General features: G+C 51.3%; 1 protein-coding gene across 2 annotated transcripts; it reads right to left on the reverse strand.

Annotated features, from left to right (window-relative positions):
• Positions 1 to 57: 57 nt before the first annotated feature.
• LOC126053264 (cystathionine beta-synthase-like) lies at positions 58 to 24,562 on the reverse strand. 2 transcript variants are annotated; one of them, XM_049835233.1, is made up of 16 exons: positions 24,459 to 24,562; positions 22,554 to 22,708; positions 18,564 to 18,670; positions 16,088 to 16,222; positions 14,652 to 14,731; positions 13,284 to 13,415; positions 11,913 to 11,982; positions 10,547 to 10,638; positions 9,344 to 9,469; positions 8,219 to 8,303; positions 6,499 to 6,604; positions 5,822 to 5,893; positions 4,445 to 4,579; positions 3,771 to 3,879; positions 2,944 to 3,028; positions 58 to 430 (listed from the first exon to the last, which is right to left on the reverse strand). In XM_049835233.1, exons 1-16 carry the CDS (start codon positions 24,468 to 24,470, stop codon positions 333 to 335), a joined length of 1,599 nt encoding a protein of 532 aa, XP_049691190.1. In that variant the 5' UTR covers positions 24,471 to 24,562; the 3' UTR covers positions 58 to 332. The 2 variants fall into 2 exon arrangements, with proteins under 2 accessions (XP_049691190.1, XP_049691189.1); XM_049835232.1 differs by lacking the exon at positions 24,459 to 24,562 and adding an exon at positions 24,090 to 24,281.
• Between the last annotated feature and the right edge of the window lie 1,751 nt (positions 24,563 to 26,313).

Below are 26,313 nucleotides of genomic sequence, written 5' to 3' on the forward strand. Positions count from 1 at the left end.
TAGCTACCGCGAGCAAACACACCAAACCCCACGCCTGCTAAAAACTGGGTGCCCTTCTCATCCCTCCCACTGCGTTACCTCTCCAGCCCTGGGTAGCTCCATGTAAGCAAACATGGCTATTAAACGCAATTTCTTTAGTTATCTTCTCTTTAGTGATATTCTGGGTGGCATTTACTGGACAAGCGGTTATTACATTACAATTTTCACCTAGTCATTTTGAGAAACTATCAGCTGGGTTGGACCAGAAAGCACCCTCGCCCGGGTGGTTCAGGCTCAGGGGGAGCAGCTGGCCCTGCCGGAGGAGCGGAGGTGGGTGCAGCCAAACTGCTGTGCTACTTCTTGTCATTTCTGCTGACAAAGGTGAGGAGGTCCATCGCTGTGACCACACCAAATACCATCTGCTTCATGAAGGAACTGCCATTGCCATTGACTGTAAGCACAGAAAATGCCAGTTTAGCAGGAAAAAAAAAAAAAAAGAAGAAACTCCCCTCTCCCCCCCCCGAGCTGTGCAGGGGCTGCTATTCGCTTATGAAGAGAAAACTTTAATAGGGACAGCAGTTCGCTCTGCTCTGCCTCAGCAGAAATGACTGATGCAGCCTCATTTGCTTTACTGGGATAATGTCAGGGAGGTTTCAGCTGCAGGTAATGCACTCCTTACCAGAGCAGGAAACTTAGTTTCCCAGTTGTTTTTACCCAACCTCTGTTCCAGTCCTGCTTCTATCACCACAAAACTTTTCAGGGCAAAGTAATGGGACTCTTTAAGAGCAGAACTTTCTGCTCTGTTCTCATAAGGTCCTACACCACCATTAATGAAACAGCATTGCAACAATTGCTTTAGCTATCTGAGAAATGTTTTCTTAAATAAAAATAAAACTAGCCACCAGAGTCCAAACACGAGATAAAATGCAAGCTCCAAAGGTGTGGGAAGAAAGTAATAAATAAGGGAGTCACTGTGATGGCATTAAAACAGCAGCTCTGGAAAAGAAAACGAGTCTTGTTTGAAAACCAGAGCAAGAGGCACCGTGTACAGCTGGCTGATATTTTTTGGTGGGTACCATTTAATTTGCAGATACCATATAATTTATATCAAAATGTGATACAAATAAATTCTCATTATTTTATGACAACATAGCTGAGAAAGGAAATTCTGCCTGACATTTTTGGAGAGAGAATTGGAAATGTGCATCAAAGGCAGTTTTGAGTGAGAGACTTTTGTTTGCAACATTTTGTGGAAACATAGCTGGACTTGCAAGCCAGCCTTAGAGCTGATGGGGTTTTGGGGCAGCAGGCCACAGAGATACAAGCAGAGGGGTTTGGATGTTTGCACACGGTGGGTTTTGGAGGCCCCGAGTTCAGCAGGCAGCCCTTTGCTGGCAGTTGATACGGTGCACTATTGCATGCTGCTCACCGTAGGAATGCTTTGCATGTTCAATGTGTAAACCCATAAAATCAGTGTAATTACACCCTTCAGCTCCAATTTAGAAGACCTAAACATGGGTCTTCTGACTGCTTTTTCACGTTGCTAACATTTTAAACAAAGCAACTCCCTTGAGATAAGGCCAAATTTGTACTTCTAGAAGTTTTACGGTATAATTATGCTGGAAAGATGTGTTAAGTCAGGTTTGCAGAACAGCACCTGCCACCACACCTCTTTGGGTCAGGGGAGCAACAAGGTGTGATCCCTGCCGCCATCGATGTGTCAGCAGCCCTTGCGCTGACGTGGTCCAACTGCACGTGACTCTACTGAGCAGGTTTACTTCAGCAGGGAGGGGGTGGCTGCACAGTGGGTTGAGAATAAACCAAAGCTACTGGTACGGCTGCTTTATTGGACTAGTCTAATGGTGCTCCCGAATTGGCAGAGCATCCTTGTACCCAGCCATGGTCCAGGTAAGGCTCATACACAGATGCCTCAGGCTGCACGCATCGGTGTGCGTTGTGCCTCCTGACTCCCAACTCACGTGCCCCTGCCACAGGGCTTACTCACGGTCCAACGCATTTGTTTTCAGCTTTCTCGACTTACCCTGGACCTCCAGGGTAGGTGTCTGATAGCACCCAGCACGCAAGGCCCCTTGATGTATCAATTTACCCAGCCCCCTTGGGGCGCCCAGGCATAAGGACACCTCTTGGCTGCCAATCCAGGGGTGGCAAGTGGGAACAGGGGTGTTCGGAGAAGATGGCACAGCCTCTGGGCACGCACAGCAGAAGGTCTTTAAGCAGTGGGATGCAGACTGTGTATTTTGTTCCCTTGCGCTTACATGCCTGAATTCCACCTAAGCTTTATCTAATATGCCCAAATGCTCCTTTCGACCTTGCCCTTGGGGTACTAAGTCTACAGAGAGCCCTAACTTTCCCCTTGTTTCCTCTGTTGCCCACAGCCAGCAAGGCAGTGATTTGAATTCAGGGTCAAGAGACTAAATGAGTGCTTGAAGCCTGAGCCTACAGCTGTGCAGCAAAAGCACTGCACCCCAAACTGCTACCTACAGTCCACCTTGGCTGTCAGAGGGGACCAAATGAAATCCCATAATGAATACCTTCCCATTCCCCCAAAGTGGGTTTCCATGGGAAACCACGACATGAGGGGCGGGGATGGAGTTGATGGGTGCTTCAGCGTCACCCCTGCGTGGGGGGACAACACAGCTCCCATGGCCAGGATCTGGGAAGTGCTCCTGTAGGACACACACCCAGTAGTGTGCTGGTCCCAGGCTCCTGTAGTTAAGGCTTCCCCCTCTGCCCTCATCCCTGTGGTGTCAGGAAAAGAAATGGGCGAACAGTCGGCAGTTCCAGGGCTTTGCAGAGCCACAGGCAGGAATCCTTCCTGCAAAGGCTCAGGGGCTGCACATGTGGAGCAGCTGCGCCGATACCTACCAAGCTCAGTTTGAGAATTTCCCTTTCCCCTCTCAAACATTCATGCAAAGCCCGTGCAGTGCTTCTGCAGATACCTACACTGCATTTGCTCGTGTACAACAATAGCAAAATGGTCGTTCTCCAGGATGCAGGAAAGCTTCCCGAGGCTGTCCTCCAGGCCAATCTAAACAGGACAAAAAGAGACATTTTACGTTTCACTTTAAAGGACAGTGGCGTGGAGCCTGACTCCTGCCTCTGACTGTGGCCATGAGTGGGCCAGCTGGACCAAGATCAGGTGCACCTCACCCACCCGGCACTGTTTTGGAGTGATGGGAGGGGATGCAGGCAACCTGCAAACCTGGCTTTGCTGTAGCTGAAATACAGCACTGTCTCCAATCAGCCCAAAGGGCCTCCATGGGCCAGCATGAGGTGATGGCTCCAGCTGCCCTAAAGCACCATCCGTTTACCTCACTCCGTCTCTGGACCATCGATGGCCATCAGACCAGGCATCCCTCCCCTGCACACCCACAGGACCTGCCCTGCGTCCCGTCAGAGCACGTGCCTGTTGCCCCAGCCCTGCTGAGCCCTGGCAATGGCTGGGCTCTGATTTCAGAAGGTGCTGATTCCCCAGCTGGATGAAATCCACTGAAAATTTAAGATTGGGAGCGGACATCCAAACACTTCTCCTGGTGTAAAAGCTCCCATGTCTGAACGTCACAGGCTCAGCAGCATTTTTGCAGGTGCCTGTCCTTACTCTCGCCTCCATGATGCTGCCATCACCCTCCCCACCTCTCTCTACCTTCCTCTCTCTGTCTTTTCATTAACCTCTTCTCCCAGCTCCTCTCCTACCTCAGGGTGGTGGTGCACCTCTCCCCCTCTCCCCATCCCCGGAGAGCAGTTGACACCAGCCACAGCCTTAGCGGTACCTTTGAGAACTGGTCGTAGATGACCTTCGTAACAGGGTCCGAGAACTGTGCGTTTCCAGCCAGCACTGAGGTGAGGGTGTTGCTGAGGGTCACCATTCCCAAAATAAGCCTGTAAGGGAACAGGGAGTTTTCCAAAAGGTCTGACCTGAGGTAGGGCACGTGTTTTATGTAGGGGCTGAACTGCTCCCCTTGAAGTCAGTGACTAAATTGCTGCTGCTGTCAGTGGGAGGCACCAGGTTTCTCCTCATGTGAGCAGGACAAGAAGATCCTTGTCCTCACCAAGCTGTTGGTTTAACAGTAGTTAAAGTCTGCTGTTGCAGTGCAGGACTCAGCAACTGGGAGAAGGAAAACTTGTGGACTCTCCAGTTGCTTATTTGTCTGCATTTCCCACCCAGCCCTCCCCTCTCCTCTGGCCTTCCCTTGCCTGTGCACTGATCCAACCTCTGCTGAGTCTGGTGGGCACTGGATTTGGCTTTGACTTTAACTAGCTCCTTTACAGGGATTTTTCTTGATGAATCTTCACAAGGAGGCAGGTGACATGTTAAAAATACGCACAACAGAATCCAACGCAAGAGCCCCATCGCTGAATCAGTAAATGGGACTTTCTCTTTAGCTTCATCATAGGTGCTTTTCCTACGTGAATGGGCATCTCTGTAAGGAGCAAAAGTAGTTACCCTGATTCAGCAACAACAGGAGCTTGGTCATATCCCTTCTCCTGGAGGATCTCAATTGCCTTTTGACAGCTGACCTCTGGGAGGAGAATGAGAGGGGCTGAGAGATTCAGTTTCTGCACCTTGATGTTCCACCACCTGTTGGAAGACAAACGGCAGCACCAAGCTGTTCCTCTCTGCTGCATGGCTCTGGGCCTTGCTCAGGGAGGCAAGGCCAGTAGAGATGAGACCAACCACGCAGAGACATTCTGCCTGCCTGCAAAGCTCGCCCCACTCCTATCCCCAAAGAAATAATGCTCCAAGTCCACCGTGGCCAGGTCTTGTTGAAGCCAAGATTTCCCTATGCCCGGTGTTCATACAATGCCAGAGGCAGGGCTGAGGCCAACAGTTGGCAAGGTGCTGAGCTGTCCTGAATCCAAGGAAGTTACTCAGGGCTTCACCTCAGGCTCACGAGTGGGGAGGCCTACCAGTTTTACTCCTTCGGTTTGTATGTTTGGTCCTCAAAATGCAGCATTTGCAGCTCCTCCAGGAGACAGCCTGGCACAGATGCTCGTGTGACTTACGAGGGACAAGCTGCGCTTGTTTGCTGAGGACCACTCATCTCAGCCCTTTGTCCTTGCAAAGGCAGGGCAATGCTAGAGGCTGCAAGGGCCAAGAGGAATTCTAACCAGGCACGAGAGGCTTTGGAAATGTATTAAGTTTTTAGGAAATATTTTGCAACAACCTTTGGTTATAGTAACCCAAACGAGCAGGTGACATCAATAATACCTGCTGTCTTTAAAGTGAGACTAAGCACTTTCTAAACAACTGGCATTTGCCCAGCAACATGTCAACTGGCGTTAACAGTTTGTCTGTGATTCCCTGCCTTGAGGGGACCCATGGTGTCCAAGAGACAGCTGAGTTGGTCATCTTTTCTGGCTCGGAGCTCTGGAAAGTGAAAATTTACTGTTCCCTGCCCAAAAAGACCTCCAGAGCTGTTTGAAAGGGTGCTTGCTGCAGCAGGGCCCATCTCCCTGCTGGCCCGATGGTCCTTTGAACATCAGCTGTGGAGTAGAGAGAGAAGGTTTTGAGTGGACCTAGGTGTCCACCTCAGCCCCTCTGTTCAGCAGGGTTTAGGTGGCCTGGACAATGACTGCCTCATGGGAGTGGATTGACACCTTTGGTACAGAAACAGCTCCTTTGTAGACTTTGATTGAAGAACTGGGATATCTAACCACTCAAAGGAGAGGAGCTGACATTACAGCCTCCCCGGAGGGATCTGGACTTAACTGCATTTTTTTCTAAATACTAAAAGCTAATATATTCCTTTGAAGATAATAATTTCCAGACCCAGAAAGCGGATTCCTTTAGCACAGTTTATATTGGCGGAAGTTGTCTTACCACGGCTTGTGCTCCTGGACGTCATTTAGGAAACCATTTTTTATCATCCACTTATCATTCAAAAATTTGGACCTAGAAATCACCAACAAAGAGTGAGTCTGTGAGCCTTCCAGAAGAAGTCGTGCTTTGTTTCATGCACTAGACCATAGCACTGCCCCAGGGCTCCCATGATTTTTGCAGCTGGCTGCTCTTAGACCCTTTTAAGGTCAACGGGAGCTGCGGGTGCTCAGTAACTCTTAGAAGCATGCCAGCTATTTGCCTTCCTAACTTTAGGCATGCGAGTTCAAAAACTGTAGCTTGACTGATTCCTGCTCCGTGCAGTAAGTCGGTGACAAGAGGAAATAAACCCCAAGTGCCCCAGCACCCAGCCCCTGGTGCTTGCTATGGTAGTATGCCGTTTCTCCCTGTTGTTTTGTTGGTTTTGTTTTGGTTTTTTTTTTTTTCCTGTGAGCTGCTTGAGGGAAACTCCCAGCTCTGGGCTCGCTCCAGTTGCCATGCAGTCAGAGTTATTGGGATGTCTGTCCAGCAACCCACACCACCTGGGCTCAGCAGTGCTAAGCTCGTGTCACCGAAGGGTCCCATAGCCCCAACCCTGGCCATATGCAGAGAGTGAGGGAGAAGGCTATGGGATCTCCCACCCCAATGCTGGAAAGCAGGTGAGGATGCGAGAAACTCACATGTAGTTCCTGACGGAGTCGGGCAGGATGACGACGCAGCGCTGACCTTCCTTCAGGTCCTTGGCAGCCCGCATGGCGACGGACATGGCACTGCCCGAGCTGCCTCCTGGACAGATACCAAGAAGAGAGAGACAAGCGTTGGGGCTGCCCAGGGTGTAGGGCCACAGTCCCAGTGTGTGGGTCACCGAACTGCCCCAGCTAACGGCGCAGAGTCACCCAGGCAAAGCCGTAGCAGAGGTGGCGTCTCGTGCGCCAGGGCAGCTCAGGACACTGGGAGTGGGAGGACAATCGGTCCCACAGCCTTGTAGGTTTTAGGGTCAGGAAGAGGTAGGGACTGAAGGGACGTGTTCATACGGTGGCTCTTGGCAATGGGGCTTTTGAGGCAGCGTAAGAGTCACCTTACGAACTTCAGGAACCACTTCTTGCGGTGAGTCCGCAGGCAGACCAAAGGCTGAAATACAGGGACATTCATACCACACCTCACCCTTCCTTTGGGTGAGGAGAAGACCATGCCAAATCTAGAGCTTCTGGCTGACATATTTGGCAGTCAAAGATTGGCTTTAAATACACTGTAAAGACTGAAAAAACCATAAACATTACATTCATGCTTGGAATACCAGGCCAACGTGATGGGAAGACTTAAACGCTCCCTGTGTCCGTGTGCACGCATGTGGTTTGCTGCACGTAGGAAAAGCAGGTCCCTGCTTTACAGAGGCAATTCTTCCAGCAATAGTTTGAGTACTGGAAGTCAAACACATTCCACTATCTGTGTGCCAATTACACACTGCATTCAAGGCAGCACGTATTTTACAGCAGGTTAATTAGCACTGGGTCACATTTTTCAAACAAATGAGGCAAGGCCCTGAAAAATGCAGTTCAGGGAACACGAAGCTATTCACAAATTATAGTTGAGTTCAGCGAGTGGTTTCTGTTGAAACACAGTGACTCTGTGCCTGCTAGGTTAAATCAACATTTAAGCGTTTCATTACAACTGGCCCAATCTTTTTCAAAACTCCCTGGATGTGAGCGCTCAGGACTTTTATCAGCTGTAACTACAAGCCTACATATTGTCTGGTCCTGGATGCAAATATATAGCTATCTGCTCGGTGGCAAGGAAGGCTGAAAAACCGCTGATGCTGTGTAGAGGCTCTTAGGGTACAGGCAGGGTTTGTCTGAGGGCACCTGTTCATTTTGGAAAGCTGGTGGGATCACTTACAGCTTGTTGGCACAGGGAGAAATACTCAGTAAGAACATCTTACACTTTCTTTACTTTCAAACTTTCCTGGTCCAAACCTGGCACCTCTAGTGTGGCAACCGTTCAACGACAGAGTACAGCCTCGCAGAGTTGTTAGCGGAGCGACAGTTTTAGCCCACCTGTTCTGCCCCGAGTCCCATTAATCCTCTCTTCAGCCCGTGTAACACTACACCACACACAGTTAGGTCTGAAGATCCAGTTCCATGTGCAAAAGTGCTCCGGTAAGAGGAGAGTTATTGCTTCTATAATTATTGTGGCCGATGAGTCAGATCCCAGATCACGGACTCACTGCCACACCTCTGAATTCTACAGAGACCTGCACACCAGCTCGGGGTTCAGCCATTCAGCCCTGCTAGCCTAGCAGACACAAAATGCAGAGAACACCGACCCCAAAGCATTTTGGTCCTGAAAGGATAAGGTTCAGAAAGTTTGTTAAGAGAAGGAACTGTTGTCATTGGTGCTTACCGCACAATAATCCCTCCTCTCTGATCAGCCTGCGAGACATGAGGAACGAGTCTCTGTCATTGCATTTATACCACTGATCAACCACCTGAAGAGAAAGCAAGAAGGTTGGGTCTTGGCGGTGCTTTTTCAGGCTGTCCCGACCCTCTGAGGCATGCCGTGGTGCTGATGCCTATAACACCTGGCAGCTTTGAGCTGCTTTCCACACTTGTTGAAAGGAAATGCATTTGTCAGGGCATCCTTGGTCCGGAGTGTGTGTCCTTGCTTGCAGGCACCCACTCTAGCTTTTCCAGCCAGCACCCTTTCCTTGGAGAGTTAGGGATGTCTGACAGGTCCGGAGTCAGGATGTGGAAGAGGGAGTCGTGTTCACGACGTCCCAGGCTAGGCTACACTAATGGCCAAGATTTTTCCAGGGAAAGTCAGATCCAAATACAAAAAGAGTTTTGGGTTATTACAGGTCATAGCTCTAAAGCCATGTGCCGACAGCAGAGATGTAGTTAACATCTGAAAGCAGAGAGAATCTGGGATCTGAGGCTGTGGGGGACCTTTCTAAGAATGAGGCCAGGGGAACGCACGCAGCTTGAATTAGGGCTTTAAAGCTCTGTGCCTGGTGGCAACTGATACACGGAGAAGAGACTTGACAAGAAGCGGTACAAGGTTCATGATCTGTTGTCTTAAATGGCTTGGATCTTGTCTTCCAGCCCATAAATGGTGCAAGCTTTCTGCTGTGTGAGTGTGGTGCCTATGACAGTGAAGGCTCAGAAAACGCTAGTGTGATGAAGAGCAGCCTCAGCGCTGACCGCTTCTGTGTGATCGTAGTGAGAGGGGCACCCTCTGAACGTTGGTGAGGCTGAGCTGAGGAGGCTGGTACCGTGGCATACTCCTTGTTTGCCCCTGTATTTGCCTTCTCCTTGTAGGTCAGTTATAATCAAGTTTACTCAGAGAGACGCTTTAGTGCTGGGGTCCCAATCCCCCCCCCAGCAGCTTGTTCTGCGCTGGGAAGGTACACAAGTAAGCCTTAGAGCTGGGCCATAGCCGGGTGCCAGAGCCGGCTACATCTGAACTTGGGAGTAGGCTGGATGCAATGCCAAAGAACAGACAGACGCCTGTCATCACATGGCTACTTACTGATCTGTCAAGGACAGTAGGGATAAAGTCATGCCCAATGCCCTCCACTTCGATCGTTGTGGTGTTCGTCCTGTTCATCTCACTGGGCAGAGCGACGATGGAGCCGTCGGGATCTACACCAATGATCTTTGAGGGAAGGAAGATTTATTAAACCACAAAGGGAGTTCAGAAATAGTCAAATACACAACTCAAAGGAAAAATTACCCACGCCTTATCAGCAAGTTTTCCTTCCCATGATATTCATTAATATGCCTATCCACTGGTGGCATGGAGACCTTCCAGGGTAAAAGGGTACTGTTTCCTGCTGGCCTTTTAAATAGATCTTAGGCAGTGTTCAGCTGCTGCAGAATTGACTGGTGGCTTAAAATGTTATCACTCTCAAGGTGTTTGTCATCACCCCTTTGGCAGAGCCTGCTACTGCCAGAGCTCAGCCCTTAGGATAGTGAATGAGTGCTCCTTAATCTGCTCCAGTGCAAAGCCAGCCAGCTAGCTCAAACCTGTGGAAACCCGTAGGTACAGACATCCTTTCTGGATCTAGTCATGCTGGCTGACAGTGGCACCTCCCTGGTTGCTTATAGCTTTATGTCTGGGCCGAGGTTGCCTCCCTCAGCACACAGCTTGAGAAGGGATGGTGACACTGCTCCACACACAGCTTCAAGCAGTCAGGGAGGTAATCTCATGCCCAGGTCCTCCAGTGCCTGGGTCCTCACCGTCTCAGTTTGCCTCTGGTGGATCAGGGATCGCTCACACACTGACCACGCCAGAGAGGCAGTAACTGTCAGGCCTCCAGTCTGCCTTGAAGCACAAGCTCTGCAGAACAAGCATCTATGACTGGTGTCAACCATAAAGCACGGAGGCTTTTGCAACGACAGATGAGAAACACTTGCACGCAGTCTGCACCATTTGCAGAGCTGCCAGAACAGAACCTTTCTGCAGGCGGGTTAGCCAGGAGCAGTAATGCCATCAGCTGGGCCAGCCACTTCTGCAGTGGATGTCTGACAGCGTCCTGCCAAGGGCAGGGCACCAGGCGGGGTGAGGATAGCGGTGGGGCTATGCAGCCTTTGACTTCTAAGGCACTCGGATGGATCTAGGTCAAGGTGAGCATGACACCACATTGCTTCCAATTAGGCTTGATCAAAAGCACAGACAGAAAAACCCAGGGGGACCACGGCTCCCAGCAGGCAGCCCTGCCTCCCGGCTTACCTTGCACTCTGGGCACTTCTCCTTCAGCTTCCTGGCGATGCCAGTGATGGTCCCTCCTGTGCCGGACCCAATCACCACCATGTGGACCTTGCCTGCAGGTCAGGGAAGAGAGAGGCTTGCGGGGACTCAGCACGGTCTCCATCACGGTCTCCCCTCTATTCAGGACCCTGCGCAGATGCAGAGCTCCTGTCCCGTGTCCCTCGGCTGCTAGAACCCCAGGCAGAGGTCATGCTAGCAGCCAAAGTGTGGTCCTGTGAAGAAGCTCAGGTGATCTTGCAGGATCAGAGCACAACTGATCCTGCCTCAGTGCAGGGGGCTGGAGGTGACCTCCAGGTCTCCCACTGGTCTCCACGATTTCTGCATCTTTGGCATCTACTGGCTTAAGGGGGAGGGAGTATCTCAGCCCTTCCAGCCCTTTCAAACCGCACCACGTCGAAGGAAAGCACGCACACGAATAGCAGCACGTGTCAATAACAGGCACAACTTTTCAGCTAGTGTTAGCATCCACCGTGGAGAGGTGGCAGAGCTCTGCCCTGGCGCCCGTGTTGGTCAGATGTAGTCCCACCGGCATCAGTGAAATTATACTGATTGAGGACTGGTAGGAGCAGAATCAGTCAGGCCTTCAGAGCCTTATGCTGCAACTGCATTGGGAAAAGGGGACTTGTAAGTCACTGCTGGCAGCCAGCAGGAGCAAAGCTAAACATTGTAGTGGAGGGAAGGCTGGGACTCTCTTGTTCCTGTTGCTACCCAACTGCTTTACTGTTATGATAACTGCTCTCCAGTTAAAACCCTTGAGTCCTGTTTACATTTTGCAGTGCTCCCAGTACTGGCAATAAATTTCACTTCTATCTGCACAGACATGGACTGGGATAGTCCTTTATCCTCCCCCAGCTGTCACATCAAATGTCATTAGGCTGTGAAGTTTCAGTCTGTTTTGATTTGCAAATGAGTGCGCTGGATCAGACACGGCCTGCCATGCCCTGATGGATTTATGTTCCCCAGTGAGGCCTCTTGGGCAATTTTGCTTTCCCAGCTGACAGGTCGCAGAGACGTTGTAGCCACCGAGAGATGGGTTCTTCCTCCTCCGGTACAGCCTGAATTCGTTAAGCCTCTGGTCTCCTCCCTCAGGCTTTTGAAATGGGAGGCCATGGCAGGGAAGCCCTGCAGGCTCAGGTGTTTCTGGAGTGGATCATGAGAAGTCGCTACACTCTGCGTGTCAGTATTATCAAGGGTGCCTTCACCTACAGAGGCCCTTTCGGCCCTTTCTAGACATTTAGGTCAATAAATGATGTAAAATAAACCTCTCGGAGAGGGCTATAGCCCTCTGCGCACTCTCGGCACGTAGAAACAACAGCGCAGACGGTACCTTCACACTGCTCCAGGATCTCCTCAGCTGTGGTGTCGTAATGAGCCAGGGGGTTGCTTGGATTTCGGTACTGTTTATTTCAACAGAGAACAGCATGAGTTACTGTGTGAAGTTTCGGTCAAATACCAAACTAGCAGTAGCTCCTGACAAACTTTACCCAAAGCACGCAACTGCCCCCTCCTCTCCCAGTGAGGGGTGGACTGCAACCCGGCCAGGCCAGGTCAGAGGCATTCCTCCTGGTTGTCACTTTGGGACAGAATTCCAAGGACACTTGGGATTTGTCCACACTGGAAGATTAGATGTGCCCACAAACACTCACTCTGTGGCACTTGGTCCCCTTTCAGTGTGGGGATGGTGTGGCTGTCCCATAGGCTGCATTGCCAGGTTTTGTGGGATCTGGTGGTTTTGTTAAAGCCCTAGCTGCCAGAGGGAGAGGATTGCCTCTGTATTTTAGCTATTGCTTAGATAGAAGCATTTTAACCTTTTCTGTTGCCTCTAAAAAGTTGAAAACACAGCCCCACAATGCTCCTAAAAAGCTCAGAAAACAAAACAAAACAAACCTCCTCAAAAGCCGTATTAGAAAACTTTTCAAGTATCATATATATATGATATATATATATATGTTATATATATATATAATTTTGAGAGCTGCTTTGTCATTTAGGGGCATTTGTGGTTGGCAGTGCAGCATGTTAGGTGGCTGGGAACTCTGGGCCAGAGTAGTTGTCCTACCTGTCCAGAAGGGTTTACCACGGGGGGTACACAGGTACAGCACTGAAATGTGTGCAGCCCCGCATTCACACCTGAAGGCCAGGCTGCTTCTGAAAAGTGTATTCAGCCATTGAGCTCCCTTTTTCTTAAAAGGAAGGAGCTTCCCTGACTTTTCTGCACTATAGGGGCTCCCAACTCGCTATAGGGATGCCTTTCTGCAGCGGGGTCAGACCGAAGGGAGAAGTGCCCTCCTGTACAAGACCCAGTGCTGCAGAACTGCTGGCATGAATCATCGGTGTTTGCCCTTTACAGCGTGAGGCATATTTTTGAGGCAGAGCAGAGGCTGCTAGCCAGGCATAAAAAGTGATTTTATTTTAGGTCAGAGTTAAATCTGAAGCAATTTGAGGAGTCTTTGAATTGTGCAACAAAACCCAGCCTCGCCCACATCCAGGCTTTGGCAGAAGTACTACAGGTTTGGAAGTGTCCCTTATTTTGTTTCTGCCACGCCGTGCTTTAGAGAGGGGAGATTAAGTTTCAAACGCCATAAAATGCTGACGAAATCTGCCTCCGTTGCCAGTCTGAACGAAGCCCCCAAACACAGGCACACTTGGAGCACTTGCTATAAACTGGAAAGAGAGTCAGTGGAGGAACGGCATTTACCTGGTCCAGGATGTGAGAGTTTGGGATTTCACTTTTCAGCTTCCAGGCAACACGAATGTTAGACTCCGGGGCATCAAAGCGGGTGCACGGGGTCCTCACGATTTCAACACCCAGCGCCTTCAGAATATCGACCTTTGGGAGGCAAGAGAGTAGATGTAACGCAACTGATCCCATGTAGCGATGGTAATCCGAACCTGCGGGCTCATGGCAGTGTCAGATGCCAGAGGAGCTTTGCATGCGGGAGACATTTAGCATTTGGAGATACAATGTCTGATTCTCAGTTTTACTATCTCTGACATCCTCCTGGCACCCGGGGCCTCCTGCCTGAAGCTGGCACACAGATTCTAACCTGGCCTCGTGCCCTGTCCTACTCGGAGGGCAAGCTGGGGACACGGCGGAGGTAGGTAACACTGCGCTGCTCCTTCGTGCTTGGGGAAAGGGCAGAGAGAACCGGGGTAGGGAGCAGGTCTCCTGCATGCTGTGGTCTGAGTTCCCACGTGCAAGGAGGAGGTCTTAAAGCTGTCTTTGCCCCAAGTCTCTTCTCTCCCCTCTCCAAGCACAGGGAAGGAGCAACTACAAATCAGCCTTGGTATTAATCCACTGGGAGATGCAGTTTTTTGGGGGAGAGGGGGTCAAAAGAGAAGGGTGGGTGAGCGTTGGGGTGGCTGGAGATGAAGCCCATAGCAGCTGGAGGTGGCATTTGATCCAGACTGAGCTTAAGTGAGATTTAGGTTGAAACGAGAGTGGTGCTTTGGAGAAGGGCTCCGTTCTGAGCCAAGTCAGGGTCCAGGTCTGGCTTCACCGGCATGACTTCAGCTGAGCAGTTTGTGAGACTTTTGGCTCCCCAGGGCAGAGATTTCTGCCATCTCCAGGACAGCAGTTTTACCTGATCATCAGCTCTTGTGCAAGTGACTTGACTTCCACCATCTCAAGAAAGCAGCTCAGACAACCGTTAAGTGTCTCCAGGTTAAAGAAAACCGTAGAGACACAGGGAGACCAAGTGACACATCGGATGTCAGAGAGGAATTTAGCAGGACAGGCACCTGCCTGCCTCTCCTCCACTCCATCCAGCCTTTGCCCTCACTGACAGCAGATCGTGCTCCATCTCTCTGCAGCCATGCCCTGTGTTTGCTAACACATCACCCCAGCTGCACCGCTGACACTAGATAATCAGCCAGGCCATCACAGTGTGCTTTTTTTTCGTCAAAAGGACATCTTCTGAATAACTACAGAGCTATGTCAGTGTGCGCGGCAAGGCTCGTTACCCTTTAAAGGAGAGGGCAGTCCATCTCTGGAAAGGGAGAGGCAGAGAGAGACAGGGAAGGAGATGTTCCCCGGCTGTGGGGTAATACCGTACAGAGCTCTGACCTTCTCCATGCTCATTTTCTCCGGCAAGACAATGATGCAGCGGTAACCTTTCACTGCAGCTACCAGTGCCAGCCCGATTCCTAGGTGGTGGGGAGGAAAGGGAATTGGTTGACAACAGCATTTGGCAAGGCCAACTGACATGCGTTGCTTCCTACGGTCCTCTCTCCCACCAGTGAACGTAACCTAGAACTGTTCACCGACGAGCTACAGGCGAGGGCATCCTCCGCGAGCGTCTCGTGATGAGCCGGGAGTGCCAGGGAGCGTGGGAGGATGCGGTAACAGGGGAGCCGAGCTGCAGTATCCCTCTTGCTCGCAGGAATCTATTAGTGTTCCTCTTCCTTTGTTTTCCAAAACACAGGAGAGAGGTGATTTTGCTTCAGGAGTGCCTTCCCCTCCCCCTCAAATGATGTCAGTGGATGGCGGGGGGGACGGGACACCCACGAAGCTGCACATGTCACCCCGTGACGAGCAGACAAAGGAGACGTCTGCTCCAATTTCACTGGGGGTGATGGATGGAGCCAGCTGCTCCCCAGCTAGAGGAGGAAGGTGAGGCTGGAGCAGTGTGTCCCTGCGAGAGGCTGTAGGGAGGATGGTAGTGCCCCAGGTGGGCTGGCAGCAAGCACGAGCCACCTGGGGAACAGCCCCTGGGGACACACAGGTCCCCTCGCTCCAGTGTCTGAGGGGTGGCCAGGAAAAGGTGGGGGGGGGGGGGGGTGGGCTGGCTCTGAGGTGCCTGCAGCAATGAGTCAGTAAGGAGCAAAATTCCTGGAGTTGAGCCCCACTCTGTGTGGGGAGCACCCCGAGGGACATGGCCTCAACTCCGTCCAGAGCACCCCAACAGCCTCTCTTGTGCCTTTTTGCAGGAAAGCACACTATGCGCATACAGGTGTGTCCCTGCCGTGGTGGGGATGCTGGTGCGGGGAGCAGTAAAGGGACATGGAAACTTGTGCTGATGGTCCTGTGCAGGCTGCAAAATAGCAGGGGGGCTCCTCTGTTGTCCCCTCTCATCTTGTACCCCACCATAATCTAATGCCTGAGCAGGATGACAGCAACAAGAAAAAACCCCAGATGATTTATCTTCCAGCCTGTCAGGGAAAACCCCTCTGGGAAGCTCTTAATATTCAAGAGCTTCCCAGCCTGAAAACACCTGGGGTTGCCCCAGCTCCTCCAGCTCCTGAGGCTGTTCGCCTTGCCACAAGGCAACCTGCCATGCACACCCATGCAGGCGTGGGACCCTCACAGGCCCCCCGAAATTGCAGCAACGAGGCACCTCAACACCCCAGGATGCCCATGGCCACCAGGAGGGGAGCCAAGGGGAGGACAGAACCAGAGCCGTGGGGCCCACAGCTGACCTTGTAACTGCCCCCTCCTGCAGCCCCTCAGAAATGCCACCCTGCCCAGTACCCACGCGGGGGGAGCATCCCTGCCCTTCCCACCTGTGTTTCCTGAAGTGGGTTCAATCAGTGTGTCTCCTGGTTTTATAACCCCAGCTCTCTCTGCATCTTCCACCATCCTCAGGCTGATGCGGTCCTTCACGCTTCCCCCTGCGTTGAAGTACTCACATTTTGCCACTGGAAATGAAAGGGGAGGCTCTGTCAGGCACAAGCTACAGCTGGGAGCACCAGCTCTTTGCTCCCCCAGCCCTCTTTGCAGTCATTCGAGGACACCCATTCCTCCGCTGCAGGATGGTCCTTTGCTCAGGGGACCAAATCCACCACCTGCTTACAGGGTGCCACAGCTTGTCATGGGATTTCCCATCAGCATACCTGCCCATAGTCCATCTTTCCCCCACGTTTCATCTACCTGCAGCACCCTGAAGGCAGCGGGCAGGCCTGGTTAGTCCAGGATGTGTTTAAAATCAACTGGATGTACAGTGATTGCTAGGTGGAAGGTCCAACCCTGGTACAATACACCTTGCTGCCCTGCCTTGAGGACTCTTTTCTGAGCAAGGCACTGACAGGGTTAACAACGAGATGTCACGGTCTTTCCTGGGGCATGGCAGTTAGTAACAGGTATCTAAAAAGGGTCCCTTCTGTAGCATGGCTCTGTAGTCCTGAACGGGGTACCATAAAGAAAAACAAACAATAAAAAAAGCACTTTCAAGTCAGCCAAAATTGTAATTTCTTCACTGAGCTACCAAAAGAACAAGTAATGGAGACTTCCCAAGGCATGCTCAAACTGCAAGGCACACCTCAGTTCCTTATCAGGTCCTCCACACCACCAACACTCGGGGCAGGACTCTTCTTACCGAGGTTTTGATGAACATCTACATCTGAACTGATGGTACTGAGCTCTGTTTTATGGACAACAGGGAGAAATGGGTACTTTTGGGGTGTCATTCCCTTCATCTTAGCAGAGACAGCTACTTGAGGCTGAGAAATCAACCTGATACTTGAGCAGCCAGAACGGGGGGAAAAAAAATCTTGTGCTCATCATTACATTTCATAATGCAAAGTGCCAAAAATTCAGCTACACAGACAACCCTGGAGGCACAGAGGTTATGAGGTAATCGCATCCAACCATAACTGCTTCCTTGACACAGCAGTGCTGCCAGCATTCCTACATTTGCTCCGTAAGAGGCTTCATGCTGACCTGCAGCTCAGAGAGGACCATGTAGCTGCTCTGCCTGTCCTGCTCCCCTTCCCCTCCTGCACCAGGGGAGGGAGACACCATCCCAGCAAACTGGGTCTCCCCAGCTTCCCCGCTGCTGGTTCCACCAAATCCTAAGGCGCTTGCCGAAGCGAGACATCCTCCAAGGGACAGACTGCTTCAGAGGTGGACCAGACATTGCAGACCTGTCCTCCTGCCTCCGCCACCTCTGTTCCACGGAGCCCCACCGTCCCCCGAGGTCTCATTCTGGGAAGAGACAAGCGGTGCAACGTAGAGGTTGCAGGGTGAGCGCTCAAGTCGCTCCTTCTTACCCAGCTATGTGACAATCCTGCCTCTTACTGCCTCTGAGACATCTGTCCTTCCGCCCAATTTGGCTGAAATTAGTTAATACTGTTAAAAGTTAAAGGAAAGGAGACTGAAAACTCCATATGCACAAAGATATCCTAATCTTATCATCCTTATGTCCGTAGGGGACCAGGCTAAAAGCAATTCTTACAGGAGATAGCATCAGCCCTACGCTGACATCCCCTCAGGGGGGAGGACTTGGGTCCTGCTGGAAAACCTGACCCTGCAGCCAGCGCCTCGGTCTGGCTTTTAGCACCAGGGCCTGGCACGCGTGCCGCTGACAAACCCAGCCGCCTGCAGCCCCTGCTGCTCTGCCCGGGGCTGCGTTTTGGGAAGGTCCCCAAAAGAAACTATCGCTGCACCCGGGGCAGTGATGCTGAGCGCCTGGCCCAGCTCCAGCCGACCTGGCGGAGGTGATGGCCATGGCAGAGCAGAGTCCTCCCTGCGTGGGAGCTCTGCCTGGTGGCCAGGGGCTGCGCTGGTGCGTGTCCCCTGCAGCCCAAGCTGCTCCCTCTGCCCGGGCAGGCTGTGGGAAAAGCCCCACCATGCCCTTCGCCCCATCCCAGCCACCACGTTTCGGGAAGGCTCGGCTGGTCTCTCCTGCACACGCCACGTGGTACCCCGGGTGCTGCAGCATCCCTGCCCGTTGCCGTGATGCCATCCACCCATCTCCAAATTCAGCCCAGCTCTGGTCTGAGCTTATGCCGCAGTTATTTGGGAAGAGAGACGCCTCCACCACCATTCCGCCCCTGCTCGCTGCAGCTTGAAACCATCCTGTTTGGTCTGACAAATGGCTGTGGTGTAGCCTAATAAGCGGGAGTACCCAACACGTTGCCGCATCTGGCCCTCCCCAACTGTGCTTGCTCTCCACAGAGCCTCTTCTGAAGCCCCCCTCCAGCACCGCCCCTCACCCTCACCTCGTGGCATGGAAAAACCTGGTGGAAAGGGGACACTCACAGAGCTCACACTTGAGCCCATAGGACTTCCCAATCTTGTTGACTCGGACCATTGGGGTGCATCCAATTTTCTTCAGGATGTTGGGCAAGATCTTTGTTTCTTCTGGCCTGAAATAATGCAGGGGGGGGAAAAAAAGAAATATGTCACATCAAAGCAACTGTTATGCAACACGAACCAAGATAAAATCTAAGTGAGGTTTCAGCAACTTTAGAAAGGCCACCAAGGGACACCCCAACCCCAAGAGTAAAGGTCCCCATCGACAATTAATGGCAACAGGAACTAGTTATGTTTTTCCATCACTTTTACAATGAGTTATTAGTTCTTTTGCATAAAAAATAAGGTAATTAATTTTCAGGGCTGTTCTGAAATGTCTTGTTCTGCAAGGCCCTAGGCCAGGCCTGTAACTAAGTGAAATGAGAAGAGCTCACAAGCCTTGGGATTCTACGCAGTGGGTGAGAAAGCCAGAAAGCTGTGCACAATACAAAGCTCTTCTTTCCTCCATCCTACCCAGCACCACCTCTGCTTTTTGCATTATCAGCTGTCTCTGGGCCAACTCCTTCTTGCGTGGCCAGGACTCCTAGACTTGCAAGGGTGGCTCCAAGCCATCAGAAAGGCCCAAGCCACAGAGGACTCTGGAGGGTTTTTGCAAATAATTAAACTGAGCTCTTTGATCAACGCAATCCAGCCTCCCAGTTTTGCTAGTCTTTGTCAGGCTCTGGCTGAAGCCAAGAACCACGTCACAGCAATTGCAACCAGAATAGAAAGGCTTGTTTGCCTGACATGCAACTGAACGCATCTTGCCACGCAGCCAGGGAACTCGTGTCCTTGATCTTTTTAAAGGACAGAGGGAAAAGAGTGATGAGGGCTGTGTTTATTGGGGCCAGAAACATATTGCCCCTGGTTGATAGCCAGGATGTCTCTCTCTGAGTGGGGTGAAAAAGCCCCACTCCCTCACTGCTCAGCTCTCCTTTGCACAGCTCTCCCCTACTATCATCCTTTGAACCTTGAACCCAAGTTATCCTTGTCTGCTATCGCAGCTAGGCAGATGGCTGTCTGCTGACAGAAAGTCCATATGTTGCAGGGATGACATGCTGATTTAGTTAAAGACACACACACCTCCCTCCAGGTTTTGCAAGCGTGATATAAACACTTCTTGCTTTGCAAGAGTATGGGGGTAGTGGTTTAGTGCAGGTCTTAACTACCAAAAGGAGCCAGCCTCCTTACATCTCAAGCCCAGAAGTGATGGAGTATTACACGCGTGCTGTTACCTCTCCCTCCACGGAAAGTGTTACTGCACACATTGCAATCTCTATTGAGTGCTGGTAAATGTGAGGCATTAACTCAATAAATGAGCTTCCTCCACAGCTGCAGTCATTTTCCATCTGCTCTAGAAGCCACCAAAACCCTCAGTGGCGCTAAGCCATGGCACGAAGAGACTTCAGCTCCTTCAGGCAGCATTTAACTAGAGCCTGGCTTTCCAGAGGGTGACCTGTGTATTACGGTACACATCTAGATTGCGGGAAGTCAGCTTGAGAGAAGAAAGATAGGCCATTTATTTACCTTCAGCTAGTAACTGTAATTGTGGTAAACGAGATGCTACCGTGCCCTTTGAACCGCAGCGAGGCGTGATGTGGCGTGATGAGGTGCTGTGCAGCCCTGGGGTCTGCAGTGGTGGAGCCTGGCGAGGGGACAGGGCAGGGGAAGGCAACCTGTGCTGCTTTCTGTGCCGGGGCGAGCCTTGCTGGGAGGGCAAAGGTGGGAACCAGAAACCGGACTGCTCTTTTGCACTGCTACCAGCTACCCTCCCCTAAAAAGACTAGCTTTTCTCTCACTCTGGGGCAAATTTTCTGCAGTTCCTATCAAATTCCTTTCCTAATCACTACCATATTTTACTACAAGAATAATAGCCACATGGTCAGCTCCCTTCCCCAGCTGCGTGAGCTCTGCGCCTGTGTGCTTAAAGGCAGCAGGTCTATGGGGATACAAGGATCTGTGGCAAATGCCTTTGGTGCTCCTAAAGGATGTGGTGGGGACAGTCTAGTCCTGCAGCTGCTGGTATCAGTTCAGGATCGCAGCAGACGAGGACGGTTTTTCTCCAAGATTTCTGCTTTTGCTCATGGCATGTTATTCTAGAAGGTGTGCAGGGAAAAAACAGTCCTGGCAAGCCAAGTGATTCTTGCTGAGGGTATAGCAGGCCAGAATTGGCTCAAGGGATATCAGAACCAGTCTACCTCTGTATCTTTGGCAAAATTTAAATAATTAATATTCTTAATTAAAATAACATCTTGTGTTCTCCCTCCCCCGCCATTCTCTGCTTCTATCTCCAAAACTCAATCAGGTTTCACATGGGAATCTCAGAAAGTCCAGAGGTTTTTGCTACCTCGGCCGCCATCTGTGGTTTACCCGGAGCAGAGCAAAACAACCAACCCCCTCCATGCATTTCTGCAAAGTAAAAGAGATGATGTGATGTGTCCCAGTGTGTTTTCTTCACTGCTATACGGTGGGTTATGTTTCAGTCCCTGCCCCAGAGATGCTGCAGCCAGACCCCATCCCCAGGTTGCTGCCCAGTTCCCTGGGGCTGGGGCTGCCCTGGTGCCCCCCCCCAGGCTGCCCACCTCCTGGCTGGGGGGTGGGATGGGCCTCCACCTTGCTGCCCTGTGGTACCCAGATGCTAAATTGCTAGGACCCAAAAATGTTATCCTGCTCAGCATAACTGAGAAAAACCAAACCAAAACAGGTTGACTGAAAAGAGCTGATCCTATCCTCAGGTGCTAGCTGCAGGGATTGCACTGGGTGAGTGCCTGGATGCGCGTTTGCTGGACCAGCTCTGGGGCTGTGGACCCCGCTCCTCCCTCCTTCATCCGCCAGACCCAGAGGCTGTCCTGGACTTCACAGATGCCGGTGGCTCTGCTCTGGCCGTGTCCTGCCTGGCAGGCCGTATGAAGCTCCCCCAGCCGGCTCCCGGCTGGCAGGCGTCCATGCGGAGCAGTGCCGCACCTCCCATGGGCTCCAGTTCCTCACATGATGGAGCTGAATTCATGTTTTACATCTCTGGCACAGCAGGAACGTGTCCTCAGTTCCCCTGACGTTTATAGGACAGCCTTATCTTTAATAGCTTGGCTGGGTCTGGTTTGCTGGGCCATTAAAGCACCTCTCTTCAAGTCTAGCCTGGGCGCTTTGGCAGGCTTACCTCGCCCTGGGAGGTAACCCACTGCTGGGAGGACAAGAACTGCTCATAGCGATCACTTTGCTTTGCACTGCACTCTTGGGTTGCTTACCCAGAGTAGGCAACCTCTGTGTGGGCCATTTTCTACTTATTTAAAAGCCCGGGCCTTGGCAATCCATTTTCGTGAAGGTGTCCTAGCCATCAGTAAAGACATTGCTAGTACACTGAAATCTTCTTACACACAGCTTCAGACTGTTTGAATGAACAAAGGCAGCCAAACTGCAGCCCTTTTACTGATTACTGTATGGCCGTTACTGACCGTGCTGTACAATGGGATGGGTGCAACAGCTTTGGGGTATAGGCATGCATCGCGCTACAGCCAGGAGAGCCGTTCCTGCACCTCCTCGAGTCCCTAGCAGTTGGGAGTGCCTTCACTTCTGCTGTGCAACACCAGACCTCACGGAGTTCACTCTGCAGAAGCGTACAAGTCCCTGGTTGAAATCCACCTCTGACATATGTTCATCTTCAGACTTCTAAAATAAGAGGCAACAAACTAGCAGATGTTTTCAAACATGTGCTGGAAAACACAGAACTGAGCCAGCCACATCTTTCTGCAAGATTAAAGGGAGTGAGAAAGTTCTTCCTGGAGAGGAGATACTAGGCAGGGTTTGCCTTCTGGAAAATAAACCATCATCAACATAACATCTTGTCAAACTACTGACTTCTGGTCATGACCATCCTGGTGTAACAATAATACTTCTTCTTCAGAAAAAGACACTGAGCTGTCTGTACTCTGAAATAACCAGCATGAAGGAATTACTTACAAGGACATGCAGGAGTGTGGAGACTTGGTGGCAGGTGTTGCAGCTGTCCATGTGCACTTACTGGGCAAGTTGGGAAGAATCCACGTGCTGTCGGCTTTGCTTTCCTGACTCCCCATGCAACTGCTGTTCATGAGCAGGCATGTCTTGGTCAGCTCCTGTGTTGTGGAAATAGAGACCTACAGTCACCTGGGAGGAAAAGCGGGCAGGCAGGCACCTGAGCAATAGCTGTCAAAGGCAAGAAACTACATTTGGGTGTGAAGACAGGGTGGCCAGCCTGCATGGGGCATCCCTACCGGCATTTCAAAAACCCAGTTCTAACAGATGCATAAAATTGCTCTTTCGGAGTGGTATACTGGAGAACGTACATGGTAAACCACCATCTGGCCACCATCTCTAGTAAATCTTCCCCTGCTCTAATGTACATTGAAGCATCCCCTCCACTAGAAAATTTAGTGCTCTGTATTTAATTATTTGGTCAAGAGCACTATTTTTCACCCTAGCAGTGAAGAAACTGCAGGTAAGTCTACCCAGCAATAATTTGAGAATACTTGTATGGTGGTAGCGGGCCTCAAAGGGCCTGAGGACACCCCTGCTCTGGCATCTGAGTTTATTAAAAGTGAAAAAAGAGAATCGATAGAAACAAAACATCAGGAAAGGGCAGCAAAGGGGTACAGAGCAAGTTCCACAGTAAAACAACTTAAATAGAGGAGGAATCATCAGACTGGAAATGAGACAGGTGGCTGGTAGTGACAGTGGGCTGTAAATCCTGGGGGATCTGGAGAAGGTGACTGAGAAACACTTTTTCTGTTTCTCGGCACCAAATAATAAGGCAAAATGAAATTATTGGGAACAGCTATAGGAGCAGAGCAGGTAAAAGTGGAACCATAAAAGGGTTAAACAGGTTTGCAAAGGTCGAGTTCTTTAGTGACTTTTAAACACACTGGCTCTAATGGTACCTGCGCTCTGTGAACATGGTAATTTGCTGTGCTGGTTTCTCTGGGTTGCTGGTGCATATACAGAGAAAAGGAGGCTGGTTTTATAGTTTATTCTCAGCATTTGCTACTGACCAATAGCAGAAACAAAGGTTACATGGAGGTTTTGTGTGACCCTCTCTGCAATTCATCAGCCACCCTTTTGTGCTAATGGAACCAGCTGCATGGAGAAAAGACACATGATTTTGGTAACTGGAAGTTTCTTTTCTGGCTTGTTCACAGAATGAATTTGCCTTGATTCAGCCTTTGTTGAATACAGGGATCTTCCAGCTCAGTAGGGTCATGGTTAGAGACTTGTGTCTTACTTCAGTTGAGGGTGAAAGTTGGCGTTGACCTGCTTGTTGTAGCATAGCCTGCCCCGTCTTCCTACACTACTGTGGTGGTGCATTTTGCAAGTGTAATGCTCTCGTAAACTTTACTGTGGTAGAACTTCTCCAGGGCATGATCGCGATGTTGGACCTTCCTTCCACATTTAACTTCAGATCGAGAACAAAGACGTAATTTTGAAATTCGGTAGAACCAAACCAGTGACACAAAGAAATACCCCGTTTCTAAACGCAGAGGACTGCCTGCAGAAGGACCAGGCCTGCTGCCACGTGGAGGGGAGGGGATGTGGGAAATCCGCTCTAGCTCCTGCCCCGGGGAGGGAATTCAGGCCGCTGACAGGAGGATGCTGGAGCCAAGGTGCACAGCACAGGTAGCGGAGGCCAACAGGTCTGTGGAGCATCGTCTTCATCCCAGGCCATAAAGCCACCGCTCTGCCCCTCCCGGACACCCGGGCTGCCTGCAGTGCTGGCGAAGCCCAGCTGACTCACAACGGCCAGGCAAGCAGCCAGCAGGCTGTTATGGCTGGGTCCTGATTAGCTAATTAATTTGTGGCTCGACATGTGAGCCCAAGGGCAGCCTTAATTACCATTTCTGCCATCCTTCTTCCGCTCGCTTGCTCTTTTCACCCACTTGGCAGGAGCTTCTTTGAAGCAGAACGGCGGCACTACCTGGGGTCGGCACCGTGCTTTCCCGGTTGTTTCCCCACCGGCTGGGCGGACGGGGCTCTGGTTCGCTCCCTGACTGTTGAGCTGTCCCTGAAACACAGAAATACACCACACCGTTGTTCTGGCAATAGCAGAGGACTGAAATGGCCCACGGCACACGGCCGAGCTTTCTTCTCAGCCAGAAGCCCTAGGGCATCTCCAAAGATGGAGGTCAACAACCTTGTGTCTCCACTTGGCCCCACGACCGAAGCCTGAAGCAGGATGGCAGGCAGGGGACACCGGGACACCTCCACATCAGGCGCTGAGCTGCCTTTTCTCCTCCAGACACACTGACCCCAGACTCACAAATCAGCTAGAGACCATGAGGATGCAGGGCGGTCATGCCAAAACAGCTTGGACCCAGCAGCTGACAAAAAAATCTCTCGGCAAACTTTGCCTCCCAGTGCTCTTCCCACCCGACCCCCAAACTGGTTGCTTCTTGGGAGGGATTAAAGGAAAAAAAAATAATGTTCGTTTCCTTGCAAGCCAGGATTTGTGTCGGCCTTGAGTGTATCTCCCCAAGCAAATCCTTGTTTACCTGATGAATTAACTGGGAAGGAGCAAAAGTCACTTGTGGGTAAAGAAGAGATAAGCCGCAGTGTATCAGAGGCAGTTATCACGCTTTCACAACTGAGGTCACTGGTTACCAACCAAAATGCTGGCAAACTAGATTTTACGAGTATTTTTTTTACTTTTTTTTTTTTTTCTGGTGATCCCCATCTCAACCATTTTGGAAAGAGAGGAGAGGCAGGGGGCTGAAATTATTAGGGCTGCTTTTGCGCGTCTTTTCCCTCTTTGCCGGCCCATGGCTCCCTGCCGCGGTGGGTGCCAGCCCCGAGGGAGGTCGGCATCGGCTGCGGGACCCTGTGCAATCCCCCTCTTCCCTCCAGCCCCGGCTGCTGCCTGTGCCCCATCTTTCCCCATGGGGCAGCTCGGCGGAGCTGCAGGAGCGACATCAAGCTGCGGGGATCGCCGGAGAGGGCCTGGCCCCAGACCCGCTTCACGTTTCAGCCGAGCACAAGGGAAGCCAACACCACACGTTCGGCTGCAGGGACAGCCGCCTGCGAGCCCTGGGTGAGGGTGGGCGACCTCCCCGGGGGGCTCAGGAGGAACCTGATGCGCCTCGGGCACACGCCTGGGAATGGGAGCATCCGAGCACCTCCCTTGCCACCGCCGAGGAGTGCCAGAGGCCCCCGTGTCACCCCTGCCAGGAGCCACCAGCCTGGCCCTAAAGCCAAGGGTGGGAGGCAGCATGCCCTGCTGAGGTGGCTGGTGCAGGAGGACTTCATGGAAGGAAGAGCATTACTGGCTTTCCACCTTCTAAAATAAGGTTGCTTTCTGCTCGTTGTGTTCAGTTCCCTTAACAACTCATATAAAAAAAGAGCAAGAATGAGGCTTTCATTTGTTCACTCACCCAAAGTGGATACAGGCGTATTTTCTAGATGCCCAGAGAACAAAAACAAGACCTGGTCCTCAACTAGGTCAACACCTACGTTCCTCTCTGCTGGAGGATTTCTCACGTATCTCCTTAAGGCTGGTGAATTCCTGGCATCGTGCTGCAGGACTGCACAGATGTCCCTCCAGTTATGAATCACTCTAAAATCTCTGCATCACTGTGCCCAGGGTCTGGATTCATATTTAAATTACGATAGGTCTAAACCCACTGTGGTTCTGAAGGTTACCTTAAAAAATTGCCTGAACCCCAATATCATCTATGCGAGACGACAGATGACCTGT

This window comes from Accipiter gentilis, chromosome 32 (assembly GCF_929443795.1).
Source record: "Accipiter gentilis chromosome 32, bAccGen1.1, whole genome shotgun sequence".
Lineage (NCBI taxonomy): Eukaryota > Metazoa > Chordata > Aves > Accipitriformes > Accipitridae > Astur > Astur gentilis.